The sequence below is a fragment of the Pagrus major genome, chromosome 6 (assembly GCF_040436345.1).
Source record: "Pagrus major chromosome 6, Pma_NU_1.0".
Lineage (NCBI taxonomy): Eukaryota > Metazoa > Chordata > Actinopteri > Spariformes > Sparidae > Pagrus > Pagrus major.
This window is the reverse complement of record NC_133220.1, coordinates 17,302,651-17,315,149: the sequence shown is the minus strand read 5'-3', so window position 1 is coordinate 17,315,149 and position 12,499 is coordinate 17,302,651. Positions and strand designations below refer to the sequence as shown.

The 12,499-nt window shown below is 39.0% G+C and overlaps 1 protein-coding gene across 1 annotated transcript in view; it reads left to right on the top strand.

Annotated features, from left to right (window-relative positions):
* The window catches only part of slc38a3b (solute carrier family 38 member 3b), a 30,093-nt gene that overhangs the window by 2,868 nt on the left and 14,726 nt on the right, over positions 1–12,499 (top strand). Inside the window, exons 2-7 of the mRNA XM_073468483.1 lie at positions 8,245–8,423; positions 8,742–8,762; positions 8,939–9,020; positions 9,107–9,222; positions 11,721–11,794; positions 12,403–12,495. Of these exons, the coding sequence (XP_073324584.1) occupies positions 8,320–8,423; positions 8,742–8,762; positions 8,939–9,020; positions 9,107–9,222; positions 11,721–11,794; positions 12,403–12,495 (490 nt within the window). The 5' untranslated portion in view covers positions 8,245–8,319. The remainder of the gene's footprint in view (positions 1–8,244; positions 8,424–8,741; positions 8,763–8,938; positions 9,021–9,106; positions 9,223–11,720; positions 11,795–12,402; positions 12,496–12,499) is intronic.

The window sequence follows — 12,499 nt, the reverse complement described above, 5'->3', positions numbered from 1 at the left end:
CAGAATGGGCAGATAAGCCAGGCTGTGTGGTCAGTGACCCCAGCGAGTGCGGCGATCAAAGTGGCTGAGAGTTTGAGGAGGTGCTGGACAGGTGCACCACGTGTGGAGGCCAATGTTTTATTTCATGTGGGAAGCAGCCAGCTGAGTTCTTCTGTCACACAGGAGAGACCCGTGAACATCTGCGTTCAAGTGTCGAGTATCAAACACCTAAGAAGTTATTATTATCTTTGTCATTATGGTTGACCCTGACCATATCATGTGCTGTCTTTTTATATTTAAGTCATTGGAAAGTCATCATCCTTTGTTGATATTGTGTATTCAAATGGGTAATTTGAATGCTTTTAAAGAGAGAATATAGTTGTGGTCTAATCCACTGAGGGTACTTTTTTAAAATTGTCCCAACAACTTGTGTTTTGTTCATCATCTCATGAGAAAGTTCAACCTAAATTTTTTGTATATCCTGTGGCTCTCAGTTTGTTCAAAGAGCTTATCTTATGCTTTATTGTTTTCTGAAGATTGACGGGTAGAAAATGGCACCAGCACTCCCAGGAGTTTACTCCCTATGGAGCAATCAATACCAATATATATGCTATCGAGTTAATATATGCTGTCGGAATGAATCCACTGAGAGCCATATGTTACAATATTTGAATACTCACAGGAAACATGAATCACCATGTACTTGGCAAGATACGCATATACTGAATGTCAGCAATTAACTGATGTAAATATAAGCTGACAGGTTTATATAATCTGGTATGCAGATTGCGTCCTGACTTTGGATTTGAAAGCAAAAAACAATGAAACAATCAAAACAATATGAAATGCAATAGAAAGGCAGCTTTCTCATCTAAAAATAAACCTGCAATAACTGATTTCTTTTGGCTATTTAGGGGCAACAGAAACCCTACAAATGTTTTCTATGTTCATGTTCAAACATGTAATCTAATTGTTGCCTATTTACACATCCAGCAGATACAGAGCAGCATTAGCAATTTATTTGGAGTCTTATTTGCATCCGCCTGGTGAATATAAGTCCAATTTTTTCTCCTCTTAGCTCTGATTTGGTCTCCACCAACTCCCAAGGGAATTATCGGCACCGAGTTGGTAGCCGATGTGTGTTTATGAGAGCATTTTCACTGAAAGCAGCTGCACAAAGATGTTAGTTATAGATAGCAACATGGTGGATGAGGAGCAAATGGCGCCCGTCTAGTCTACCAGGTATATTAGATTGTGGATCATGATTGTGATTTAATAGATTGTGATGTTACATTTTGGCCAGATTGCCCAATCCTAGCTGAAAACAATGCTATGAGAGTGGTGAAGGTGAACCAAAACAGCAGTGAGCTGGAAAACCAAAACAATGAGCTAAAAGACTCTACAAAGAAACATATAGCTGAGGTGAAACACAGAGCCGGGTGATAATTCTCTGTGGACTATGAGTGGTACCTTTCAGACATTTTTCACATAATGACTTGATCGTTTTTATAATAAGGACCTGGTATAACTAGTTAGCCTACAACAATGTTCAGTATTCAACTTGTTTCCATGCTTTCATCTCGCTGATATCTTGCTTTTAGCTAACAAAATCTTGTAACAATAGAAAAACTTTCCAAGCGCTCTATCATTGTGTCACAGATGCTGATGGTTGAACAGAAATCAGAATGTCTTCTGATCCTGTGTTGGTGTCACTGCAAACACAGCAGACGCCTAAAGGTCCTAAAGTCACACCATCAACATCTCTCATGTGATGTGTTTCTTTGTTTGTGCATTGTGTGCTGACAACAAATAGAAATACATGCTTACCGTGCAGTTATTAACTATAGTAAGATATCGAAACATCTGCTATCTAAATCTATAAATGTGGTGTTTTTGTATCGACACATTAAGACAGACCTGTGCTCAGTGTAATTGCCCTGAAGCTACCTCCTGCTGCCAGCTGTTGGTTACCAAGCTGTTTCTTAGAAAAATGTCCTGCAGCCTGTCAACATGGACTTGTAGCTAATGAAAGTTAACTGATCCATTATGTAACTGATAGGGCTGTATTTTTAGTAAACAAGTCCTGATTCAAACACAGATTATTTTCTTACTTCCTTATGCCATTTACCTTTCAAAATAAAAGAACCAAAATTATATTTGTGTCGTTGCCATTGTTCAATGGACAACATTTTCAACTCAATTTTATTTTATTTATTTTTTTTTGTATTTTCTGATGTTTTTCTTTCACTTTCTTCTTATACCCATTGTTCCATACAGTACATTTACCTGTTAACCTCAGTGTAAGAACTGCATACACCAGCACATACTGTAGTTATGATACATCAGGCAACCTGGTATTTGGATGTTTAAACAGAAGTGAAAGTTGTAGCGCAAACCGCCTGTTGTAGCCGTCCATTGAACTGCAGAGCTACTTCCATTCTATTTTTAAATCCAGGGAATCACATACATCCATAGTGCTTATTTATTCCATGGATCTGTGCCAACTTTAAAGTTGATCGTGCCACGCAGTCAAAAGTTTTGAACCTCCCACGGCTGAAGCCACCTTTGCAGTATCTAAGGATGTTCTCATGCTCAGCTACACGTGCTTGATTTGCTTCTGAGTCATCATTTTCTAAAATATGTTTGGGGAAACATTTACACATTCTCTTAATTGGTCCTAACTTGGTACACTAGTCTCTGTTACCTTGATTCATAATAACACACAATGATTGATGGTCCGTTTGATGTCTCTCATCAAGCATATTAAACGATACCTCGCTCCCTGTTTGCGCTTTAGTAGTGCTGCTTCCTTTTATGATCCCTGTAACGACTTAGTCGGTCGGTGTGTGCGAAGGAGGTGAGAGGAGACAGTCTGCATATAAATCCACATCATTCCATGAAGAGACTCTATCATGAAACGTTCAGGTGACTTTCTTTCCTGTTGGATATCACCTGTTTGTAAAGTGCTCCCTACTCCATCCCATTTAAGATGTATTCATGGGTGCAGATATCAAATGCTTTCGATTGTGTAGCTACACAGCCTGGACTGTTGTTTTGAGATGTTCGAAGAAACCTTCATGCAAAGCTCATTTTTTATTATTTTCACACAGCTAAGTTCGGATTTTGGTTTTGGATAAAAGTTTGTGTTCAAACTTTGCTCAGTGGCAAAAAGAATCTGCACTGTTGTGGATGAATGACTTTTGCTGTTGGATGCAGTTGGATTTCTTTTGGTCTTTTTCTTAAATTTTACGCCTACATTCTTTGTTTTGTTCTTATCGATCACAGAGGGTTTTTGTGCACAAAGTGGAGACCCAATCTGCCAGTTTTTACAACATGAAGCTTTGATATGTAACATTTGTTTATGGTGGTAATGAGAGGTATTGATTTAACTGAATTCTGTTTCTTTCATGAAGCAAATTGTTTTTTTTCTTTTCTTTTGACTTTTGATCTTTAGCATAATCATTAGTGTGTGTGTTCTGTCGTGCATCACACATGCTTGGATATCTAAGGAGGTGATGCAGAATGCTAATGTCCTTATTAGCACGAACACTGTCTTTTGGCTAGAGGGTGAAATATGACAATATCTCTGTTCAGCTATTTGATACAGTGTCATTGCTTTGAAATGACATCTTTATGATAGACTTTGGGTGACAAGTATTAATTTATCTTTATGTCAGAATTATTGTTATTTTATAAGGATCATTCTCTCATGTTTGTGTGAAACACAACCTGACATATTTTTTTTGTAGAAATAGCAAGTTTATTCCAAAAAATCAATTCTTGGACTTTACATCCACTGGCAACAGAAAAAAAAAACAAGTGCCCCATAATGTTGTTCATTTCAGCTTTTAAAAGTTGCTTGGAGCATTTAAAAAGGTCACAGCTCTTGAGAAATTTGCCACAATAAAAACCACACAGTTCACTATGTGAATCAGGTGCTGGCCGGTATTGCAGGACATGAGCATGTGTTCCTCTGTCCCCAGCAGGCACGTGGCTGAGAGGAGCTGGCGCTGCCAGGCGCTGTTGGCTGAACCTCGTGCTTGTTCCTGATACACCACCACATGGGCATCTCATCATCTACATGTGCTCGCCCACTGACGGTCCCCCACTTGTCCCATGCCTTCCCTGCTTTATTTCCAATCTACACAAGTAGAGATAGGAAGTAATTGGGGAGATTGTTGCTTTGGGTTTTTTAAAAGAGTAAAAGGTTTTATAAATAGACTTTATCTCACATTCACATTGAATGGCTGGAAGATCAAACAGCTAATCATTATTCACCCTCCCACCTCTTCAAACATTTCAAATGTCATGTAAGTCCAGTAACTCAGAATGGGACTTTTCACTACCATGGCCTTTCAGGGCCGATTTGTTACGTAACAGAGCTCACTATGAGCTTCAGAGTGTAAGGTGACCCTCCTGTTGCTGCTCAGTGGTAGAGGATAGGCTCATAATAAGAAGGACAGGGATCGATATTCAGCTTCAGTAAATAACTGAGCAGTCCATGTGTTTTATTGACGTAGAAACAACATTTTACTTACCAGAAAATTATAATTACGGATAGGTCATCCAAAAAGTTGGTGCAGATGTACTGAATGAATAAAACACATGGCGGCTTTTATGTTATTGATTATTTAATAAGTCTGCATGAGTCACCCAGGAAACAAATATGTATCAGAAGAGGCAATATCAAGTATTATTTTTATCCATAACCTTTGCAGCTCCCACCACTTGCACAAACAGTGAACTAATGTCCCTTCCTCCAAACCACAGTTCGTGCCAAGTATCTGGGTTTTTATTATTTTACTGGTGCTAAAACATCAGGGTTATGTGCATGAGAAAGACAGTGAGCATCGCACCAACTCCTGCTTTTAATCTGATATGTCAGTTTTTACCTTATGGATGAAACAAAAAGGAAACAAATTGTAAAATTAAAAATTAAAATTAAAGTATTGTACACAAGCGGCACGACAATCCCTTCATAAAGCACACCTGTCGAGTCCCTAACAAGCTGCCTTCTTTATCTTGTGGGACATCTTTATGGACACACATATGGCTAAACGGTCAAGCCTGCTATTTTCCCATCACTAGATAGAATTACGCAGCAGAAATAGTATCAGCGCTGTGTCTGTTTAAAGAACTCATTTTGTTTCTGAGGTTTCTGCTGAGTTTCAGTCCTGTCAGTTGTATCAATGCTGCTGATTTGCTGTGTCTTCATAAATGTGTCAAACTGGAAAACATATGCAAGATCACGAGTGTTTCTGAGGTTGATTTTGACGAGATTTGCCTGATCTTTGTCTGTATTAACCTTTGGTTGTTACACATTGATGCTTTTTACTGAGAAGTGCAACAGATTGATGTCTTACATGTTTTTTGACACTTCTTAAAAGCCCAGAGAACATCAGGTATGGATTTATTTTATGTTACTTGATTTAGTAAGTACTCATTTACAGTGGAAGTTTAATGGAAAGAGCTATGTTATTTGGTATGAGCTTGAATTTGAACACCTCTTTCGAGATGTTTATTTGCATAATTCTTTAATTTTATGTCTACCTGTAGACACATTTGACTTTTTTTTTCATTGTGCACAGAAAGTTTTTAAGCAACAAATATTAAGGTTTTGAGTGATACTGCTTTGTTGCAGCTGTTGAAAAGTGCAGTTTTCAGGTTCCTGCTTAGATCTGGGGTTTTCTTTAATTTCCTGTGCTACATACAAATGCTTCACAGTTTAGCTTTCCTCCTTCCTCCCTTGTTGCCTTGACAGAACTGAGATATTTCTCACCAGCTTGTAAAATTCAGCATTTTTGAAAGTACATGCACTGAAAGTACATGACATGGGCAATTTAGCTTGTATTAGCAAACAATCACCACCATTTACAGAAAAGTGCAACGGCCTCCAACAACAGAGATCATATGGATGATAACATAAACATCATGAGACTCCATAAGGAGCCTCCTGCTGTATTTACAGTAAATTGATTGTCTCCAGGCTCATCGGCTGTTTTCTGGTTGACTTGACTCTCCAGTGCTACAACAATATTAAAATAGTGTTACTTTTTTGGGGAAGAGTTGAATAATTTCTTGATTTAATCCTTGATTTGTCACTGATGATCAGCTTCATTTTAACATAACAAATGCGTCACCTTTTTTCCTGTCAGTCTTTCTGGAAATGATCCTTATCAAAGCACGATGTTGCAACAGAAAGTATTGACATTAGGGGCTTTTATGTTTGTGGCTATGTTACGGAACATGCTAACTTTGGGCAAATAAAATGACTCACTAGATTATGTAATAGAGGGTCTTTTTGATTTAATTTAAATACGGTCTCCAGATTTAGATCTTAAGATCTTTTTTTATTGGGGGAAATTAGTCATTTATTTATCGGCCTGATAATTGTGTTTAATTTTTTTGCTTTATTCCTCTAAGGTTTCTCTTGTAGCTGCAGTGACGTGGTATCAATGGCCCTCTTTAGCTGTACAGCATGAATAGCAGTGAGCTGAGAGGACACTGTGAACACAATTGAGCTGCTGTATAGCGGAAGCAGCTAACAACACGCCATTGTCTGAGTTCACACTGTGAAATAGAGAAGAGGATTCAATTGTGTCACTGGGGTCAGAGGAGGCGATGGCAGGTTATTAATAGTTCTTTATTAATACTAATTTGAGTGCGAGTAATGTGAATTATCCCAACGAGATCATAGTTTGCCAGTGATATACCTCCTTTGTCCTCAAGCAGTGGTTATAGAAAACCCTGCGCTCATTAAGGAAAAACACTGTTGAGATGTGTAATTAAAGGACTACAGTAATGACTGTTTTGCAAACCGCTTTCTGAGTAATTTGAGGCCTGTTGTTGTGAGTGATTTAGCATTTGATATGATGACACGGTGCTTTAATTCATCATGAAGACGGCAGTGTCAGTGTGTGGGAGCTGAGCAGAAGCACTGAGAATCGGCAGGTTTGCCGCATTAACTGTTTTAAAGACAAAAGTGAAAAAAATCCTCACATAGACCTTGACCTTTGACCGTGCGGCCTGGTCTTGTTTGCTTTGCTCAGTACTGAAGTGTACTGTGAAGTTTGCCGTGTTTTCCAGCATTTTATCTCCTGTGATCTCTTGTGAGCTTGTGATCATTTACAGCCATGTACCATTCACGCTGCTGTATGTTTTGCAGAAGTTTCGGTGGACGAATTGAATGAGGTCAGGTTTCGGGTGTCTGAAGTCACTGTGTCAACAGTACAGCTGAGTCATTGCTGTACAGATGTTGTAAAGACAAATATTAAAACTTCATGACGTCTAGGGCAGAATCTACCTGTAATGTCACTATGTTAACATAAAACTATTTCTGCTTAACCTAACACACTATAACACTGCTCTTTGAAATAAGTACAGTTTGGGTAAAAACAACACAATGTCACTTACAGTCAACACAATTTTACTGTGTAACTGTACTGGCATAAAATTCAGCTTTAATCTTTGAGTAACCTTAAACTTTATTTGACCTAATGTTCGAACATATAGCCGGCAGTTTAGGCATGTATGGGAAAGACATGTGACTCATGGGATTTGTTCCTCAAGCAAATCCTAAGTCATTTTCCCAAGTCCAATCCAAGTCACAGGTTGTGTCAAGTCAAATCGAGTCCTTATAAGACAAGTAAAGTCCCAAGTCCAAAGACATGGTATTAGTACTCAGTACCTGTTACCATTGTTTCTAGAATCAGCTCTAACTTGATGAAAAATAAAGAACTAAACCTGATGATTTATAGATTAAACCTTGATTTTGTACATAAATAAGAATAAAGATGTATATGGATAAATTCAAGCATGTTAAAATATTCCCCACACTGGTATGGAAGGAAATGTTGAAGTATAGCAGGGACAGTGCCCTGTGAATCAGAGATACAGCCGCAGACAAATAAGAGATAATGAGTTACAGTGACATGTGTCGCAGTGACCTCTCCTCCATAGCATGTGTTAATAGATACTGTAAGCAGGGGAACTCTTCAGCCTGAAACATTGTTGAAGGTGTGATAATAAAACACCAGAAAGACAACTCTTGTTTCTGAGTCCTTTCTTTATGAGAATTTCCACCACTACTGTGGTAGTACATACAAAAATCTTTTAACTGAGAAAGAGAAAATTTGTGCTTGAACAGGACCCTGTCAATGTCAGCAAAAAGCTGACTGAGAAAATATGTGCTGCGCATTTTCAATAATGTGTCCATGGAAAAAATGTATCTCATGTGATTCATGTCCTATCTCTCTCTGACCCTAGATATTCAAGAGTCACTTGAGAGATCAGCGTCATTGAGCACATACAAGCCAAAAAGATTCTGTTCCAAGTTGGACGATGGAGACTTCGCAGTCAGAAATGAATATCTTGTCCAACGGAAAAAGTCACGACCTCGGAGATGACACGGGCGTGCCAATGAAGACATTGCCAGAGGAGGATCAGTGAGTATTCTTCTATGTTTTCCTTTTGTCACTTACATGCGGGTAATTGCATTTTAACACAGCATGTGTCCTGCACTGTTTGCACTGAGTCCTTTTTGTGTTTCTGTAGTTGTAATACTTGTGTGAAAACAGACTTTTTGGAAAGTGTGACTGCATCTACCTTTGTCCCTGTGATGAGAGTTTGCCATTAATAATGACCAGGATAATGAATGTGATGAGTGATACACCGTATGACTTACTTCCTGCATAATCTTCCCTTTTTTAAATGCACGTTTACCTTGTGTTTTTGCTCGCCTCAACGGATGGATCCTTACACAGAAATGGCACTCAAACAGTCAGGTATGTCTGTGGGGATCTGTGTGGAGGATTTTTCTACTGCATATGTGTTTTTGCATACATATAATAATACAAAAAACAAGCATGCGATTTTGCATAGTGTCTACAGCCGATATGTGCACAGTTTTCAGAGGTAGCTAGAGACACGATAAATTAACAGGCGTACATTTCCTCATTAGGTTTGATGATCCTGAAGGAGGACTGGAGAATGAGGGATTTTTGCCCAGTGCAGATGGAAAGAAACCGATACGCTTCACAGATGTAAGTGTAAAAGTTTCAAACATAAAACAACCAAAAGAGCATTTGTTGCAATAAGATTTACAGTATGCTCTTCTTCCCCCTCTCAGTTTGAAGGAAAGACCTCTTTTGGCATGTCTGTCTTCAACCTGGGTAATGCTATTATGGGCAGTGGAATCCTGGGATTGGCTTATGCCATGGCCAACACTGGCATTCTCCTCTTCTTGTAAGTAAATCCATATAGGAGTCACTTATGTTAATGGTTGCAGTGCTGAAACATGTCAGATCTGTAGCTATACTGCTCTACTGAATACAGCTAAGGAGTGGGTTGCTTTGGTGGTGCGATTACAGCCAGGGTGGTGCTGGTTACTTCAGGGAGTGATTTAGTACTTGTCATGACTTCTTGTAACATATCGTGTCCCCAAGATATGCCAGCATCTATTCATACCCTTTTTTTCAGGCTCCCGTTCCCACCCTAGTTGACACGTCCCCAGAAAGGACATAGCCCGGAATAACTGAGCCATTTGGATCGCCATTTGCTCATTTACTTCCTTCTGCTCCTTGAAGAATGCTGCTGTCAAGACCATGACCCAGGTTGTCTTGGTTGTCATGCAGTCTGTGTTTGTGTAGCTGTCTAGAGAAAGTAGCAGGACGGGAATAGAGAGTGGCCTCTGATGTGATTACCATGTAGGCCTAGCAGAAGGTGCAAGAGATATTTTGTTTCAATTTACATGAGATTTTAAAGCAACCCGAGGCAACAAACAGTTGTTACCTGAAGCTTAACAGTCTTCAGTGTCATGACAACTGATGTCAAACATAAACAGAACTTGCATATCAAATTTAAAGGTGTCAAATGCATACTCCAAACAATAGGGAGCAGCATATCACCAGAGCCCTAATTGCTGCTAACAGTAGCTACCATTAGCTAGTTAGCTCAGTTAGCAGTGCAGCTAGCAGTCCTGACTGAGATGTTGGAGCACTGTGGGGAATGTTGGTGTTTCCACCACTAGCAAATGAGCTTTGGACCAGGACGGGCAGGGGCTAACTGATTAGCGTGCTAACTTCAGTAGATATCGCTGCAACACAGTACACAGTCGTCATAATGTCGAAACTGTTATTTCTCCACGGTCTGTTCATTTATTTATTTATTTAAAAATGGTTATATAACTGTATCCAAAGCCAACACACAGGAAGCATCACACCTATTATAAGAAGCACACACCTAACTGTGTTCATTAACTCTAGGATGTAGCATCACTCAGACTTGGCAAATATTGACACATACAATCAGTATTATGTGGGGTTACTTTGCCTCTTGATTTCTTGTTTTCTATTTTATCCATAAAACCTATTTATATTATGCTATATCTCAGTGTAATGGTTATTTCCTTAAATAGCAACTTTCACGCTTAAAATGCCATCTGTTTCTGAAGTCTGTTTAATCCCTGGTTTCTATGGGATTAAAAGCAAATGGCTCTTACAGAGGGGAACAGACCAGGAGCATTAAAAGAGCTTAATTCCTAGAAAGCAAACAAAAGAGCTTTCTAGGTACATGAGGCTTTATATTCGTCTGTGTATTGTGTCTAAGAAATATCTACTGAAGCTACCATGCTGACCATCTAGCCCCAGACCAGAAACTATTAACTAACACAAAGCTGGAATCAGAGAAATCTTACTTTCTTTTCTTAAAAAATTACTCCATTAATCGTTGCAGTTCTGGTAGGGTATATCCCATTATGTTTTTGTTAATTACACCATATTTATATGGATTTGTTCACACAAAGTTTTGCTCTGAGGTTTGATCCTTGTTTCCCTTATTGTGGATCTGGTGGGGACTAAAGCTTGGAGTTACATCAAATACCCTTCATCCTCCAGCACAGATTTAAATAGACATTCTCCCTTGTCAACGCATTTCCAATGAGACACAGAAATAGTGCTGGCATGAAAACTCATGTGTCTTGCTAATGATTTCACCAGGGCGTCAGGATGCTGGACCTGTAAATAAATGCTTGTTTGTGAGTTTCAGTGGAATCTGAGAGCTTGGCCTCCTTCCCTCTCCTCGCAGAGGAGGAAAAATTCTCAATACAAGAAAAACAGGGTGTACAGAAATGTCGAGAAAAGGTCGGAGCAAGGTGATAGATTTGGGATCAACCTCTGACCCATTAGAAATGTCTCAGGGCTCTGTAGGAGGACCACTGTGACTCTTGAGACTAAAGGGTTGTGGGAAATATTGCTTTCATCCATGTGTAGGACGGCTATCAATGGAGAATATTTATATTCTGTTCTAAAAAGATTTGTTAAAGGAATGCCTTGTCTTGTTTCATGCTGAATATTTCTTTCAACTGTTGGTATAATGTCACAAAAACACAATAAGCATTTTGAAGCAATAAACAGCGTCAGCTTTGAATTGTCATGCAATGGCAGGACACTGACGTAGCGGAAAATCAGCCAATACTGCAGTTCAACTTCCCAGGCTTCATTCCCAGCCTTTGTCCCCCATTAATACATGATGTCATATCAAACAATGAATTGTGTGTTTAAGTGAAGTAGTAACATCGACAAACGTGTACAATACATCACGACTTAATGCAGAAAGTTGATTGTAATGTTTACGGAAATGGACAAAAGAGGAGTCGCAGAGGGGATAAAGCATTTGGTGTAAGATTGATGTATACACAAGTATAACAGTTAATGACTTTCCTTGCCTTTTGTGTTGTAACACAGGTTTCTTCTGACAGCAGTCGCAGCCTTGTCATCTTACTCCATTCATCTGCTACTCAAATCCTCTGGCATTGTGGGTAAGCCTTGAGTCATGTCTTCGCCTTTTAGGAAGAAACAGTCTAGCTAACCATAAGTGGAGTACACTTATGGTATCCAATATAACTCTACAACAGTTCTGCTGCTCCTGGAGACCAGATTAAACCATCGTGACAAAGACATCCAATACTGTTAAACTGGTTGAGAACCATTGAATCAAAAGTAGAAACCATGCTAAACTAAACTAGCAGATTAATCTAAAAAGGGCCATTAGGGGTTAAGAAGTAATAGGCAATTATAGTCTGATGGCTTTAAACACACTGTAGCAGTTAGTTTGCCAATTACAATTAAGTTGTTTGCATGCCAGAATAATTAGCACTCAGAGGATTTGGTTTCCAGTCCGCTTAACTTCGCTATTAGCCTAGACTGATTTTGAGAACCAAATGAATCAGTTTTTTCTCTACTCTGGTGTGTTGCAAAGAATAAGATAACAAACATTGAAAGTGTGAAATGGTTCTTCACTCGCCCACCAGTAACAGATGTACCATCTATTTTATTTTCTCATTTGTTCAAAGTGTTTTATTGTTTTGCTCCGAGGGTCGTCTTAGCAAACACTGACTGAATGTTATTGTTTGTAATCTGTTTACAGGAATTCGAGCTTATGAACAGCTGGGGTACAGGGCCTTTGGCACTCCTGGAAAAATGGCTGCTGGTATCGCAATCACCCTGCAGAACATCGGAGGTGA